The following is a 16,429-nucleotide window of genomic DNA, read 5'->3' on the forward strand; positions in this document are numbered from 1 at the left end:
CAGCAGCCCCTCGGGATGCGGGGCTTTCAGCGCCCTCCGAGACCTACCAGGCAACCCATCGCCCGGCGATGGAATGTCATTCGCTCCTAACAGAACTCGGAGGCTCAGGCAGGTCACGGCCCCATGCAACTGTAATCCCGAACTGACCCACATCGGAGGTCCGCGATCCTGTCCCTTCCACTGCACCCTTGTGTGTGACACTCTTTGCGAAGGGCAGGCCAAGGCGATGTAGGGCTGTGGTGCCCGGTTTAACGCATGTGGTGGGGGGCGGCAGAAAAGTCACGGGGTCTGAACCTGTCCTGCCCTGCAGCTCGCATGTAAACCCTGGCCAGATTGGAACCTGCAGCTTGCTCACGCTCGTTTTCCACCCGCGTGGCACAGGGAAAATGACGAGACACGGTGCCAGGCAGGCACTTGACGGTCAGGGAGATCTTGCTAGGTATTAGAAGAGCCAGGAAGCCCTGTGAGATTGAATCTACAGGAGGAACTGCAGAGTCACCCTGAGCGCATCTCTGCACCCTCCCCGCAATTCCCCCCGCCCATGCCCAGAAGGACAGACGCTGCAGTGCCTAGAGCCGGGGGACATGACCCCCCCAAGGCCTAGTGCCTCACCTGAGGAGAGCCAGGCCAGTGTAGCTTTGCGGCGTGGTCACTCAGACCTGAGCTGGGCCAGCCCGCGCGTCCATCTCCCAGGTTAACACTGTACCGAAGACGTCCCCTCAGAGATCACTGTACAAACTCCAGTCCTCTGAGCGTTAGGGGGCCACATTTTCAGAGGAGCTCAGCTCCTGCGTAGACACCAGAATGAGTGGCTGGATTGCTCAACATGCAGGGTTTGTTTTACAGATGGGAAACCGAGGCACAGAGAGGCTAAATGACTTGCTACGGTCATATAGGGAGCTTGTGGCAGAGCGGGGAGTTAAACCCAGGTCTTTCAAGTCTCACGCTAGTGGCCTAACCACTGGATCATCTTCTAGTGGCTGGAGCTCACCCCGAACCCCAGTTTTGAAGCCTGCTCCTTATGGTCACTCCCCCAGCTTTGGATCTGTAGCCACTCAGACCAATTTCCTGTCTGCTTTGGTACAGTCCGGTCTATGCTGTACACACCCTGCCTACAAACCAGAGCTGGCCGGCCGAGAGGAACCAAGCCTGGGCCAGTCCCAGAGGCTGCAGTCAGTCCATGCAGCAGCCCGTCCTTCCCCCACAGAGCTCTGAGACACAAGGAGACTGCAAAGGGTGACGCTGGAGAAGGAAGAAGCAATGGGATAAATACGATTTCTATTCCAGCAGCGCATAAAGGCCTCGGCTGAGATCAGGACCCCATTTCGCTGGGCACTGCCCGCACCCAGAGTGAGAGACAGCCTCTGCCCTGAACAGCTTATTGTATATGTGGACAAGGCAGAAAACAGTCCGACTAAGGAAGGATGTTGTTGTAATTATTATTATTTATTATTTGTATGACCATAGTGCCGAGGAGCCCCAGTCTCAGACCAGGCCCCTATTGTGTTACAAACACAGAACAAAAAGACAGACCCTGTCCCAAACAGCCGACAAGCGAAGTATCCGACAAGAGACAGCAGGTGGATACAGACAGATAAGCTCAAGGGCAAAGTGAGATTTTATCTCCATTTGACAGCTGGGAACTGAGGCCCAGTGTGAGTAAGTGACTTGCCCAAGGTCACATGGAGAGTCTGTGGCAGAGCTGTCAGTTAAGCCCTGAGTCCCGAGCTACAGCCTTAACCATTAAGCCATCTTTCCTTGCACAGAAAACTGCACCACCTCCTGAGGCTTTGAGCTGAGGGGAACTCACTGGCCATATGTAACCGAGCTGGGCTGGCTCTCCAGCTGCCCTGCTCTGAGCTGAAGAATTTACCAGGCACACAGTTTCTCAGAGGCACCCTGTATAAAGCTCTAGGCAGAGGGTGGATGGCAGAGTGGCCAGGCCACTGGGCTGGGACTCAATAGATCTGTGTTCAAGTCCTGCTCTGCCACAGACTCCATGTATGACCCTGGGCAAGTCACTTAACCTTGCTGGGCCTCCGTTCCCACCTGTACAATGGAGATCCTAATCCTTCCTTTCTCTTGGCCGTGGCTGTTTAGAGTGGCTCTGTGGGGGCAGAGACTGTTTCTTGTATGTGTGTACAGCAACATGGGGCTGAGGCCTCTAGCTGTTACTATAATGCTAACAATGAAAATTAATAATTTGTTCAAGCCACGCAGAGTGCAAGACGGGTAAAGAGGCAGTATAAACAGAGAAGAGTGAAGGAGATTTAAAAACGTCTAAGTGCCGATCACTAGAGGGGGGTTTGGAGCACAGGACAGGGACCCTCCAAAGAGAATTTTTTATTCTAAACCCTGACCTTCACTCCCCCTCCTGTTTTTCCATTGGTTGTCCCCCAGAATCAGTTGATCCCTGTGTTTCTTCTGGTCCTGCCCCCCACGCATATGCCCTGGCCTGGTCTTTGCCAGTTCAGCAGTAATGCTGGCTTCCAACTGGTCAGTGCGAGAGGCAGAGGACGGAAGAGGTGGGAGAGGGGCAGAGGGAGTGAGAGAGGAGGGAGAGGAGTGTCGGAGAGGATGCAGTGACCGTAGGCCGAGGGGGCAGCTGGCCGGCTAATACCTCAGCAGGGGAAGTGCTGGAAAGCAGTTCTGAGACAGGCTTTCCTGAAAAAAACGTCTTAGCAGCAGAACGTGCCTCCCAGTCCCAGGGGACAAGCAGCCTTCTGCAGGTCTGCTGCTGCCTTCCTGGATTAGCACGGCCCCATTGCAGGCCAGGGGTTGTTCCCCTTCTCAGCCAGGCAAGGAGAAGCCAGGTCTGTCTCTGAGCAGGCTTGCGGGTGGCTGTGTTTAGTCCATAAAATTAATCACTAACATCTTGGCTCCCGGCCACTCTGCATGCTAGATCAGGAGCAGATTGAGATTACATATCGCCGGTTGCTCGGGCATTTAGAGAAATGTTCTAAAATGCCCTTGGAGCTCCCGGTCACGGACAGGGGGTGCAAGGGAAATAAGAGGGGGGAGATGCTGCTGCTGGGGTTTTTAAAAACTGAATTTCCCCCCTTTCTCCTCCTGCTTTGAGGACCCTAACCCGGGCAATGCTGGGCCGGCTTCCCTGCTGAGAGTGGACACGCACCTTCAGCTGAATTTTCCTCCAATCCCATGTCACTCAGTTAATGCAGCTCTCTCCTGACCCACTGCACCCCCTGCTATTCCAGTCCTGGGACCCCCCCCCTTACAACTCTGCCAGTGCGCCTCACTCCAGACACACTGCACCCCGTGCTACTCTGATTCTGGTATGCAGTGCACACTGCTGTTCCAGTCCTGGTCCCCCAAATAAAACTATCAGTGTACCTCAGTCCTGACAAGCGTGGGCATTCACACACACACACACTCACACACAGAGCTCTGCCAATGCGCATCTGTTGTAACCTTCAGCACTCCCTGCAGTTCCAGGGACCAGGCTTGGGTCACCAAACCGCCTGACCAATGCAGTTCACTCCTGACCAGATGCACCCATGGCTGCCCCAGACCTGGGCCCTAACTGACAGCTCTGCCAACGCACTTCAGTCCTGTCCTGCAGACCCCTCCGTCCTGGACTGTGCTGAGCACCCAGCTGCTCTTGTTAGGTTGCACAATGAATTTAAGATTTGTCAAATGCCCTCTAGGAACTAGGTTCACTGACCAACACACTTATTTTACCTGTGACTTCCCCTGGATTTAAGCTCATGTCTCCAGTAATAATAACAATTCATTCTCTTATCTAGTGCTTCCCATTGGCAGATCTCAAAGCCCTTTATCAAGGAGGCCAGGATCATTATCCCCATTTTACATATGGGGAAACTGAGGCACAGAGAGGGGAAGTGATTTGCTCAGTAGGCCCATGGCAGGAATAGAATCCAGGTCTCCTGAGTTCCAGTCCAGTGTCCTAACCACGAGGGCAAAATGCCAGGGTATGTGATTGTAGCATTGCTCACCCCATTCCTCTGCCAGGCTGAGCTGTGCCGGAGAAGACACGTTGCTGTGGTTCTGTTTCCATTGCACTAGGATGCTCCAGGGGAAAGCGTTTAGGGGCAGGGTGTGACACCCGTTGCACTCAGTACAGGTGAACTCACCTGAGTGGGAACTCACCTCTCCTCGCTGCTAGTGACTGGTGGCTGTACCGCAGCAGGAGTGTTTGGGGGGAATCTCTGATTGAAACCAGGATGATCATTGGGTGCTATAATGGAGGGAGGAAGGGGGGATCCCAGTCCTGCTGGAGATACCCAAAGGAGCTTTCCCTGGTCCACAGGAGGAACAAAATAACCAGTTGCTTGAGACTTTGACGAGTAGGAGAGATGATGCTTCTGGCTGGGTCATCTGCAGGGGTTGAACGTCTGAATGCAGGAGCTAGAGGGTGAGGTCTAAGGGAGATAGCATAGCGTAATGGACAGAGCACTAGACTGGGACTTAGAAGATCTGGGTTTTATTCCCAGCTCTGCTGCTGGGTGACTTTGGGCAAGTCTCTTCTTCTTTTTCTGCCTCGGTTTCCCTATCTATAAAATGGGGATAAAGATACTGACCTCCTTTGTAAAGCACTTTGCAATCTACTGATGGATAGGGCTCATGATATTATTAGCATGGAGCTAGTAGCAGATTTATAAACCTGTAATACCTGGTATGGCCAGTGGAGGGGGACAGAGCCACACCGTTAGCATGGGTATGAAAGTAGTAGCAAATTGACTACATAGACCACGCTGCACTGGGGGTCTGAGGGGAAAAGGGTCCTACCTAGAGTTATCATGTTTTCCTTCCCCCCCCATCCAAAGTCCATTGATCCACTTAATTGTTACATCTTCTGGCAGGAGGTGGGCTAGTGCAGGGGGCCCTGGAGACCTCGACCGAGGGGGAGGAGGAGCTAGGGGAAGCGTTTGATTTCGACGACAGCGAAGGGGAGGAAGAGGATTCCACTCTAGCAGTCAACAGTGCTAGCACCGAACCCAGCATCGGAGGGGTCCTGCGGGCCCCGCCCCGGAGGCATAGACCAGGAAGCGCTGCTGAGCCCCATTCGTCAGCCCAGCAGGAGAAGGATGGAGCGCCCCCTGCAGGGCAGGCTCAGCAGACCGACTCTGGATCGAGCACCAGCGCTGGTAAGCAGGGCTTCACTCCCAGCCTCTCTAAGGGGTCTTTGCAAGACTCGGGGTTGCAATGGGACATGCTCAGCCTCCTGGCCCCATTAAAGAGCTGCAGAAGGAATGAGTGAGAACCAGGTTCTGGATTTGTGTTGCCCTGCCCCGCTGGCAGTCACTTACCCCAGTGCAAAGTGAGTTTCACAAGCTACCCTCCTGAGCTGGCACGGATTGACACCCTGTCCGCGATCCCTTTGCAGGGGTGTAAATGACTAACAAAGTGCCGGGCAATAGAGGATCAGGGCCGCCCTGGTTTGCACTTCTACTACTTGCAGTTTTTGGTTCTTACCCAGCTCTGCCGATGCCCCTTGATCCGAACCAGCCACTCCCCTCCCCCACTATTCCAGGCCTGGTCTCTCCCCACATCCTTGCCAGTGTCCCTCAATCCTGACTCGAAGCCTCCCCCACTTGCCTCCTGCTATTCAAGTCATGGAACTTGACCATTGCCCTCAAATTCTGTTTAGCGTATGAGGGGAAACATTTTTCTTCCCCAGTCTCATTCCTGAGAGATCCTACTGTAGGGCATACATGCTGGCCAAAGACCAAGCCTTTCCTGAGAGCCGGCTCAGGGACTGTCAATTTCAGTGGAACAGAATGCTCATTCACCCAAACTTGGGGTGAGATTTTAACAGTCTCCTTGAAACTCGCTTGGCACTAATTGAGCCCGTCAAAGAATGCTTGAAAAAGAAGCCAGCGTGAGTGGGATCTTCTTGCTGCTGCTAATATAGGTCCAGCATGGAGGGTATGTTCTGCTTGTAAACCAGACAGGCTGATATAAACCCTCATGCTTCAGGGCATAAGCAAGCACCTACTTAATGGAGGTCAGGAAGAAACTTCTTCTAAGACCAAGTTGTCCTTAATTGTCCACTACTTGGTTTCCTGCACCTTCCTCTGAAGTCGCTGATGAAAGCCACTCTCAGATACAGGCAACTGAGCAGGATGGACCTGTGTTGTGATCCAGCAGGACAATTCCTGTAGTCTTGTCAGCTCTGATTCTTCTTGTGCTTGGGTTAACGTACTCGAAGATGCCTACTTAGTTTCCTTCTGCCTTTGTTTTTGACAGATCCACTTGACACAAAGCTACAGACAGAGTAAGTGAGTCTAGATTTTATTAAAAAAAACACCCCAAACCCTTTGGTGCTTGTTGGGTTACATCGGATGGGGGAATCCGAGCGGTGCGAGGTAGGGGATGAGAATGCAAATAGTTAATAGGATCCAAGATGCTTTGCTGGCAATGGAGAGACAAAAGCTGACCTTGTTACATGCTACCTCTTGCTCTCCAGTGACTGTAAAGTCAAGTCCAGTCTGGCATGCAGCTGCTGGTCACCTCCTTTTGCCTTTTCCTCCTTGCTTGCTCACATGTGGGGGCCTGATCCCGCACACATTTGCTCACCTGCTTAACATTGAGCATGTGAGTAATCACACTGAAGTCAATGCGGCAGCAGCCCCTGTTGTTCCAGTCCTGGGACCTAACCACTGCAGCCAATGGGACGATTCACATGCTTAAAGTTAAGCCCATGTGTAAGTGCTTCCAGATTGGGGCCTCAGGCAGGAATTGTGCCTATTGCTTTGCGCTGAAGACTGGGAGTCAGGAGTCCTGGGGTCTATTCTTGGCTCTGCCACTGACTCACCCTGTGTGACTGGAAAATTGCTTCCCCTCTCTGTGCCTCAGTTTCCTTGACATGCTGTCATCCTCTCCCTCCCCAGCGGCTCTTCCCCCTGCTTCAGGATCTCACTGTGATGCACAAAAGGATCCCAGGGCTATCAAGTGATACTCCTGCTCCCCAGTGACTGGGTTTGCTTTGTGTCTGTGGTTTGATGAACACAATGTCAAAGGTAGAAAGCTGGCTAGATTGTCGGGCTCAACGGGTAGTGATCAATGGCTCCATGTCTAGTTGGCAGCCGGTATCAAGTGGAGTGCCCCAAGGGTCGGTCCTGGGGCCGGTTTTGTTCAATATATTCATAAATGATCTGGAGGATGGTGTGGATTGCACTCTCAGCAAATTTGCGGATGATACTAAACTGGGAGGAGTGGTAGATACGCTGGAGGGGAGGGATAGGATACAGAAGGACCTAGACAAATTGGAGGATTGGGCCAAAAGAAATCTGATGAGGTTCAATAAGGATAAGTGCAGGGTCCTGCACTTAGGACGGAAGAACCCAATGCACAGCTACAGACTAGGGACCGAATGGCTAGGCAGCAGTTCTGCGGAAAAGGACCTAGGGGTGACAGTGGACGAGAAGCTGGATATGAGTCAGCAGTGTGCCCTTGTTGCCAAGAAGGCCAATGGCATTTTGGGATGTATAAGTAGGGGCATAGCGAGCAGATCGAGGGACGTGATCGTTCCCCTCTATTCGACATTGGTGAGGCCTCATCTGGAGTACTGTGTCCAGTTTTGGGCCCCACACTTCAAGAAGGATGTGGATAAATTGGAGAGAGTCCAGCGAAGGGCAACAAAAATGATTAGGGGTCTGGAACACATGAGTTATGAGGAGAGGCTGAGGGAGCTGGGATTGTTTAGCCTGCAGAAGAGAAGAATGAGGGGGGATTTGATAGCTCCTTTCAACTACCTGAAAGGGGGTTCCAAAGAGGATGGCTCTAGACTGTTCTCAATGGTAGCAGATGACAGAACGAGGAGTAATGGTCTCAAGCTGCAGTGGGGGAGGTTTAGATTGGATATTAGGAAAAACTTTTTCACTAAGAGGGTGGTGAAACACTGGAATGCGTTACCTAGGGAGGTGGTAGAATCTCCTTCCTTAGAGGTTTTTAAGGTCAGGCTTGACAAAGCCCTGGCTGGGATGATTTAACTGGGAATTGGTCCTGCTTCAAGCAGGGGGTTGGACTAGATGACCTTCTGGGGTCCCTTCCAACCCTGATATTCTATGATTCTATGAATGGGAGCTTTCAGGGCAGCCTGAGCCTACAGGGCATGTGAGGCCTGGGAGGTTTCGGGGAAAGCCAGGTGTGGCCGAAGCAGAGCCCATGGATTTCTGCAGCGCAACTCGGCTGCCCTCGCCTTTCACGCAGAGGTGAGGCTCAAAGGACAGGTCCCAGCCTGCCCGGCACGCCCGTCAGGGAGGGCGGTTTTTACCATTCAAAAGGGCTGGGGCCAGTCAGAGGGTATCACCCCCTGCTGGCCAAAAGCATGTTATGAAATCTCAACTTCCTGGACTTGGAAAATGTCTGTGGTTTTCTCCCTTCCTTTCCCCTCTCATTCCTCACTCCCTGTCTGTATTGTCTAGTGATGAATGAATCCAGCCCTCTCGCATTCCCTGTAAGACTTTGAGCCAGCTCTTGGGCTGTGGCTACTGGCACACAGTGCAGTTCTGTGTGTGTGTGTGTGTGTGTGTGTGTGTGTGTACGTGCAAAAGTGCTTTAAAGCTCACACCTGTGCACTGCCCTGATCCTGCAGCTCAGTCCCTCTGCGCTGGGCTCAAGCAACCAGCGGGCTGCTCCGACTTAGGCCAGCTACAACAGCTGAAAGGGGTTGAAACCACAGTGGAGCGGTGTCCAGGGAGTATGGCAGAGAGGGCCGGGGCCTAGGCCCTGCTTGGAACGGAAGAGCAAGTGGGTTCTGCTCCCAGGGAATGTCTATAAGGAGTCGGGATCGGTCCTGGCCCTAAGGGCTGGCCACTTTGTGACCCTAAGGGCTACCCAGGCAGATTGCCCGAAGCCTGAGTGGTTCATCACTGTACCGTGGTATTTACGGCCTTGCGTCTCCAGTGCTAACAGAACTGGCTGTTGGTGGGAGCCCAGTCCCCCCTCCCCCCCAGACGTGCCGTTTGTCGGCTCTGCCTCCGCCTTGAATTCCCAGGGAGAGCCCTCTGCCCCTGAACGTGGGGACATGCCCACTGCTTCGACCCTACCCCGCGCTTTGGCCTGGGTTCTGGAACCTCAGCAGAGTGGCCACCTGATTTCCCCCTCCACCAGCAGAGGAAGTGAAATTGACAGGAGGGTGGCTGAGGGCATGTCGCCTTGGGGAGCATCCTTCACCCGGCCTGTTACCCCTCCACCCCCATCTCCCCTCAGAAGAGGAGTCCCACTCCCTGCTATAGTCCTTGAGCCAGCTCTCCTCGCAGTCTGGTCCATGGGGTGGGGATGGGGTTGCTGGGGCGATGGGGGAGTGGGGTCCCTTTTCTCCCTCCCCTTCCTGTGCACAGCTCCCCTGATCCCCGTTGTGCCTTCCTCACTTCAGTTTCTCAGGTTGAGGGTGGTTGCGGGCTGCACTGTCAGGGCGTTGAGGGGTTATACTTGGCCTTTGGGACCTCCTGCCTTAGCAGGACTGGACATAGGCCCTAACGAGTGCAGAGAACTGGCCTGTCCGTACGCCCCCGACTTTCCCTGTCCTCCCTCCCACCTCAGCATCAATCAGGCTGATAGAAAGCAATTAACCCTGCAGAGTGCTCTGTAGCAGGCAGGCCAGAACCCTGAGCTTTCGAGTTCATGCAGTAACTGGAGGAGCCGTGCTTACTGTCGCAGAGGGGCCGGGGCAGTTTGCTTGGCTGGCACTTAGCAGTCAGATCACATGTCAGATTGTTGCTCAACTCCAGGCCTTGCGTCAGGGCCAAAGAATCCACAGCAGTTGCTCAGCGAGCAGCTGTAAACTGTGTTTTTGACATCACAGGCTCTGTAGGGCTGGATTGAAGTAATGGGCATGGGGAAAGGGAGGGCTCTGATTGTCCAGGGATTCACCTCTCTTCAGCTTCTTATCCTGCACCCATCCTCATGGTAGCAGAACTGGATTATTGCTATACATTTGATTATTACTTTATGAGCCAGGAGTGATGTAGGTCAGGGCCCTGTTGTCCTGAGTGCTGCACAGATGCATAGCAAGAGACAGTCCCTGGCCCAAACAGACAAAGGCAGGGAGGAAGAATTATTACAAGTGGGGAACTGAGGCACAGAGAGATCAAGGGATCGTCTTACACGTGGCAAGATGGGATGTGCACCTACCTCATGCTAATCCTCTTCGAAAGGGGACAAGATCAAAGCGCACAGATGAAGAGTTAGTGCACGGCAGCAGGGTCCACTGGGACATTAGTCCATGGTAGGCTGGGGGAGGGTGGATTCACACCCCATCCTGCTGTGAATTAATTGTTCATGTAGACAAGCCCTAAGTGACTGGCCCAGGGCCACCCTGGGAGTCTGTGGCAGAGCTGGGATTTGCCCCCACCTCTCCTGAGTCCCAGCACAGCCCCTTCACCACAAGGTCACCTGAACTGGCTCAGAAGCAGGTGTTTTATCCCCCTCTTCACCTCTCTATCTGGGCATTTAACCCTCACTCAGCAATAGTTCATCCCAATCCCCCAAATCCAACATCCTCCTCCCCCATGTATTGATTTTGTGGGCGAGTCCAAATCTGGATTGGGATCAGAATTAGTATTATTTATTATGTGTAGCCTCTGGGACCCCCAGCCAGGGATCATGCTGTACAAACACAGAACAAAAAGAGTCCCCAGACAGCCTGCCCCTACCTCTGCAATGAGACAAATCACATATTCCCCTGACCCCGGCCCACCTCCAGATCTGAGCAGCCCTGAGGTTTGGGATTGCAGTATTCCCAGTGTGGATCAGGTCCTGAATTTTGCATCTGTGGATCCCTTGCTTGTCAAGACCAGTATTACAGGTCAGGTGACTTGTCTCTCCAGGGTGGTGAGGGGAACCTACAAGTGGGTGGTGCAGGGGCGTACTTCGCACTGACATTACAGAGCGTCTTTCAGCTGAGGATCTCAAAGCACTTTTCAGACAGCGGGTCAGTATCAATAGCCCCCTTCTGCAGGAATCAAGCCTAAATCTGAACCAACACCAGATGTGATTGTGAAGATACAAATGGTCAGCTGTTTGGGGCAGGACCTGTCTTTTTATTCTCTGTCTGTACAGCTCCTAGCATGGTGGAGTGCTGGGCAGTGACTCGGGCTCCTAGGTGTTATGGTAATACAAAGACTTAATAGTACTCTGGAGCACTGACATTTCCTCACCGAGACGGTATCCAGCATGCACCTTTGACTTGTCCCCTAATTCAGCACCTGTGGGGTTAACATGGTACTCAGCCAGCCTTCTCCCCAGCTGCTAATAGCTGGCTTGTTTCACATGCCCACAGCTTGACCCCTCCCTCTTCCAAGGGGATAATTCAGGTGAGCTGGGAGGCAGCCAAAGGTGCTGAATCTGCATAAACTCGACGGCAGTCTTTGGGGGGGGTTCCCCTGGGGTCTGTATGGATCACTCCTGTAGCTTTGCCTTCAGGTGCTTCCGTAGACCATTCCTGGCCAGGTAAGGGAGGCAGGTGGGTTGCTCGGAGTGCGTGGCTGTTTCTTGAACCAAGTTCGTGGGGCAGGTCATGGTTTGCCCTCTGATAGCAGTGCAGGGTGGGGAGAGACCTGGGTCTGTGCTTGGTGCTATGACTCAGCTAGAACCTTATGATAAATATTTCAGGGCTTTCTCCCCACAGTCTTACAAGGTGGCAGCTCCTTGTGCTTCCTAATCCTCCCTGCATCTGCCTAGCACCTGCATCTCCCTAGGCCTTTAGCTTCATCTCCAGTGATCCCTCAGCAAACATTTTAAAGGCTGCTAAACATTCCATGTGGAGGCTCTCCGGGCTTCCTGTCTTGTGCTCCAAAGACCCTTTAGCGATTGGCACGGAGATGTTTTTAAATCTCCTTCACTCTTCTCCATTTACACGGCCTGTTCACCATTCGTTCACTCTGTACGGCTGGGACAAGTTGTTAATATTCATTGTTAGCATTATGGTAGCAGCTAGAGGCCTCAGCTGAGGTCAGGGCCCCATGGTGCTGTACGTGCATAGCAAGAGCGTCTCTGCCCCAAAGAGCTTCCACTGTAAATAGGCAAGGCCGAAAGGGAGGAGTAGGGTCTCCCCTGTATAGGTGGGAACTGAGGCCCAGCAAAGTTAAGCAACTTGCCCAGGGTCACACGTGGAGTCTATGGCAGAGCAAGAATTGAACCCAGCTCTACTGAGCCTCAGCCCAGTGTCTGAACCACTTAGCCATCTACCCTGTGCGTGCAAACAGACTAGTCGGTTTCCTTTTCCGGTTTACGTGTATGTCTGTTGGGGCTGATAAGGGCCCATCAAATTGTCCTTGGTGCTTTTACCCACACTAAGAGTCCCATGAGCTGAATAATAATAAACCAGCAACTATAACACAGCAAACTGCTCCATTCTCTGCGATACATATTAGCTGCCAACAAATGTTAAAGCAACCCCCACCCCCACCCCCAAATTCATCTCCCATGTCCCTTAGCTCACCTCCTGCCAGGGAAATAGTGTTTTGCAATATGTGCTGTTTGCAATGTTTACATTACAAACACAGGAGTGTTTGCTGGTTAAACTTTTCTATTGGACTATATGGTTCCTGGATAAATTTCTACAGGCTTTATGTTCAGCTTGAAGCTTTCTTGCTAAATCTAAATTTGGGCCTGAAATGGCCTGTAAGCTCTATTTAGAAATGCCCTGTGTGCGGGCTGGGCTCCACATTTCCTTACAAGTGTTAACCTCCCCTTTCCCTTCGGCCTGCACGCCTGGGGCGGGGCCGGTCTGGCTGCCTGCTGCATACTCAGCCTTTATCCTCAGTCCCCTCCTGCTCAGATTGTCAAGGCTGTTTGAACCCCACTAGTGCTGCGTAAACCCAGCCCACTGGTCTGTTGTAATCCAGGCGTTTAGACCCCTGCACCTCTGGGCCGGCTGCCCCAAGCCTACAGAGAAATTGGCAGGAGAGACTTGACCTGGGATTCCAGTGATTTGGGGGTATGACTTTTCCCCTGCATCTGAACCCAATGGGAGCAGGGTGTTAGGCCAATCTCCACTGGGTGCTGCTGTTACATCCACCCCAGGAGTGGATTGTGCACCCCTGTCTGAGGGTGTCTGTCTCTTTCTCTCTCCATCCTACCTCCCATTTCTGGTGTTTACTCCCCTGGTGGCTGGGTCATGCCATTATCTGATCTCCTGTGGGCTGGTGTCATTTTGAACCTCTGCTGCAAAATCTGCCATCTCAGGGAGGCATTTGCAGCTGGGAGAGTCTGCTGCAGGTCTGAGCCTCCCCTATCGCAGGTTCTGTCCTCACCCCCATTAGGCTGGGTTCACCCATCCCTGGCGGAGCAGCAGGACCTGGGTTGGTAACGCAGGAATGGAATGCAGTTTTTAATCATGCGGGGACTTGCATCAATGTGGTCAGCTGGATTGTACTGGGGCAAAAGGCGTGTGTGTGTGTGTAGTAAAACAGGAATGTATTAACCCCTTCGCCTAGAAGGGTATGTCTACACTGCAGTTAAACACCCACGGCTGGCCCGAGTCAGCTGACTGAGGCTTGCTGGGCTCAGGCTGGTCTGGGCTCCCTCAAGTGTTTACACCGCAATTTGACAGCCCCGCAAGCCTGCGCAATTTGACAGGCCGGCCGCGGGTGTTTAATTGCAGTGTTGGCGTACCCTAAGGCATGGGTAGTGCATCTTGCACATGACAACAAAGATTTCAAGGCTGAAATGGGTTCAAAGGGGCACCAGAGCCATCTGCAATTCTCATCTTCCATTCGGGCAGCCTGCGCCTGAGATCCACTCTGTCTTGGCCTATGTCATTCATATTTATAGAAGAATTGGGGAGCGATTTGCCCTTGTTCCTTCTGTATTTTCTGGTGTAGGGTCTTCGTTTGCTGGCTCACTGTGGTCGAGAGCATGGGGCTATGAGTGAAGGAAGGGAGGGAAGACCATGTCCTATTCCTGGCTCACTGTGTGTCACGTCCCTGCTCTTGCCTGACTTTCCCGATCTGTACAATGGGGATCACTCTGACCTACTTTTTAAAAAGTACTTTGAGATCCTCTGGCAGAAGGTTCTATCTGATTGCAAACAGTTAATGTTTTAATTTTAAACTCCATACAGAGACAGGAACAGTTAGCTTCTTGGTGTTATGGAGGAGATTACAACCTTATTTAGAAAGATGGGTACACATAATGCTTTACTTTTGTTCTTTCTTGTTTAGAATAAATCCATTTAGACTGGAACAGTTTGCTCTTTGCATGTGGAATATACATAACTCAGGCTCCTCTTTGCCTGTTTCCTAACCAAATCATTTGGGAAATGCTTTTAGTACAGCTAGTTGGAAAGTAAGATTCTCCCTCCCCCCTCCCCTCCCCCGCCCCCACTGGAAAATTTGAGTTTTGGGCAAAAAATTAACTGAAATATTTTGGCTGAAATTAAAAAAATTTTGATTGGGAAATCCTGCCACGGTGCCTCATGAGAGTTGTAGTTTGGGTGCATCATGCTCTCATGATCCTCCAGAGGCTTGCCTCTTTGCTTGGACTACATGTCCCATGATGCACCAGCGTCACTTCATGGTGACAGGATGAAGTGCCCATGGCTGTGGTGCATGATGGGAGGTGAAGTCCATCTGGGAAGGCCGGCCGTAGAGAATGAAGGCAGGAGGCATCTGCACTATAACTTCCAGGAAATGTTTCAGTGGCATTTCAGACTTGAAATATTTCATTTTTTTGGCCAAAAGTCTCTGGTTTTGGGCATTTTTTTTTTTTAATGAAAAATCAAAAATTTCTGTAGAAAGCAGATACTTTTCACAAAATATTCAGTTTACTCAAAAATCCATTTTTTCCTGCCCATTAAAAGACAGTTTTGGTGAAGCTTTAGTCCTTAATACCCTGTTCTGTCAGGCATTGTGTTTGTCTACAATTCAGAGCATATGTAATGACCCCACCTCTCCCTGTCAGTGGGTTTCTAACTTAGGAACTTCAGCACTCTAACATGGACCTCTACTGCTGCAGCTGAAGGAATAACTCGATTAGTGGTTAGCAGTTGTAGGCTATTATCCTGCGGTATACCAGCTACTAGAGGGAAGGGTACCACCAACACTGTGCTGAAGGGTGTGTGTAGCAGAGCCCCATTTCCCTGAATGTGGCCTCCACCAGTGCTAAGAGCCAGGTATATATTTGCATTGTCAGCGGCGTGTAAGTAACGCATGACACGAGGATGAAGCTAATTAAACACAGAGAGCTTGTGGGATTTGTTCATGGTGTTTTGATAATGTCAGTTGTCGTGTCCTTCCTTCCTGCGCTGCCGGCAGCCGCCGTTTCAGCTCCCCCACCTTATTGACAGGGTTGCCATCCCTGAGGTACAAAAATCTGGGATGATCCCATAAAACTGGCTGTGCGCGCTGAGCGTCCTGGCGGATTTCCCAGGGCAGCTACCTCAAACAAGGGATCATCCTGGGAAAACCTGGACAGGGGCAGCCTTACCCTTTGAGCCTGCCACTGCAGTGAAAAGCAGGAAGTGCTGAGAAAATGGACAGGGGACTCATTGCTGGCAGTTGGGAAGAGAGGTAGCTCAGAAATAATGGGAGCGCTCGGAAACATGGGGGGGGGGAGGCAGGGGAGAGCAGAAGGGCTGGGAGAACACTTGAGGCAATAATCACTGAGCACTTCATGCGTCCCCATATATTCTTTCCTTGGCCCCAATTTACCATGTCTCCGCACTTCACATTGTCATTTACCCCAGAGCAAAATGCTACTGGCTCAGAAATGGCAGCGTTTCACACCTGCTTTGCTCGGATGGGAAAGGTGCAGGGCAGTGGTGAATCAGGCCCTATGTGTTTGCACGGCAGGGGAGTTCAGGGACAAGGAGTCAGGACACCTGTCGTTGTCTTCCTGCTCACGCTGCTTTTGGTTCCTGGCGTGATCTTGGGCCAGTCGCTTAAGCCTGAATTTTCAGAAGTGCTGAGCTCTCCGCTCTGGTTGAAGGGGAGTGGTGGGTGCTCAGCACCCCTGAAAGGTAGGCCCGTAACCGTGGTGCCTCAGATTCCCATCTGTACAATGGGGATAAGAATCCTGTCGCCTCCCAGCACCACTCCGAGCCTGCAAAGCAGCTGAGCTCCTCCGATGGACGTGAGGCATTGTGAAGGCATTTCTCCTCCTGCCATCTGGACCCCAAGAAGTATTGGGAGGAGATAGCTGGGATCCAGAGAAATGTTCCCTAATTTGATGGCTGTGAAACCTGCCCAGAGACACCGAAATCCCCAGCTGTCTGGTCTCCGGGCCAGCACGCCCTCGCACATACGGTCTGGACGTAAGTCGCTGACATGCCCTGATCTTCTGGTGCTACAGCAGCCTTCATGTGTGGGGATCCCTGCATGGCCTGTTCGCAGAGAATGAGCTGAGTCATATGTACACAGGTGTGCAGACGCCCAAGGCAGGTGTTGGGCATTTAGGTGAAGCCTGAAAGGTGGGAACGTGGGTGGCTTTAGTTGGGCACTCC

At 52.2% G+C, this 16,429-nt stretch overlaps 1 protein-coding gene across 8 annotated transcripts in view; it reads left to right on the forward strand.

Moving 5' to 3' along the window:
* Positions 1-16,429, forward strand: part of ARHGEF10L (Rho guanine nucleotide exchange factor 10 like) — a 156,019-nt gene that overhangs the window by 31,204 nt on the left and 108,386 nt on the right. For all 8 annotated transcript variants that reach the window (XM_048824695.2, XM_048824693.2, XM_048824700.2 and 5 more), the window contains exons 3-4: positions 4,842-5,126; positions 6,229-6,256. In XM_048824695.2, the coding sequence (XP_048680652.2) occupies positions 4,842-5,126; positions 6,229-6,256 (313 nt within the window). The remainder of the gene's footprint in view (positions 1-4,841; positions 5,127-6,228; positions 6,257-16,429) is intronic.

This window comes from Caretta caretta, chromosome 18, assembly GCF_965140235.1.
Source record: "Caretta caretta isolate rCarCar2 chromosome 18, rCarCar1.hap1, whole genome shotgun sequence".
Classification (NCBI taxonomy): Eukaryota; Metazoa; Chordata; order Testudines; family Cheloniidae; genus Caretta; species Caretta caretta.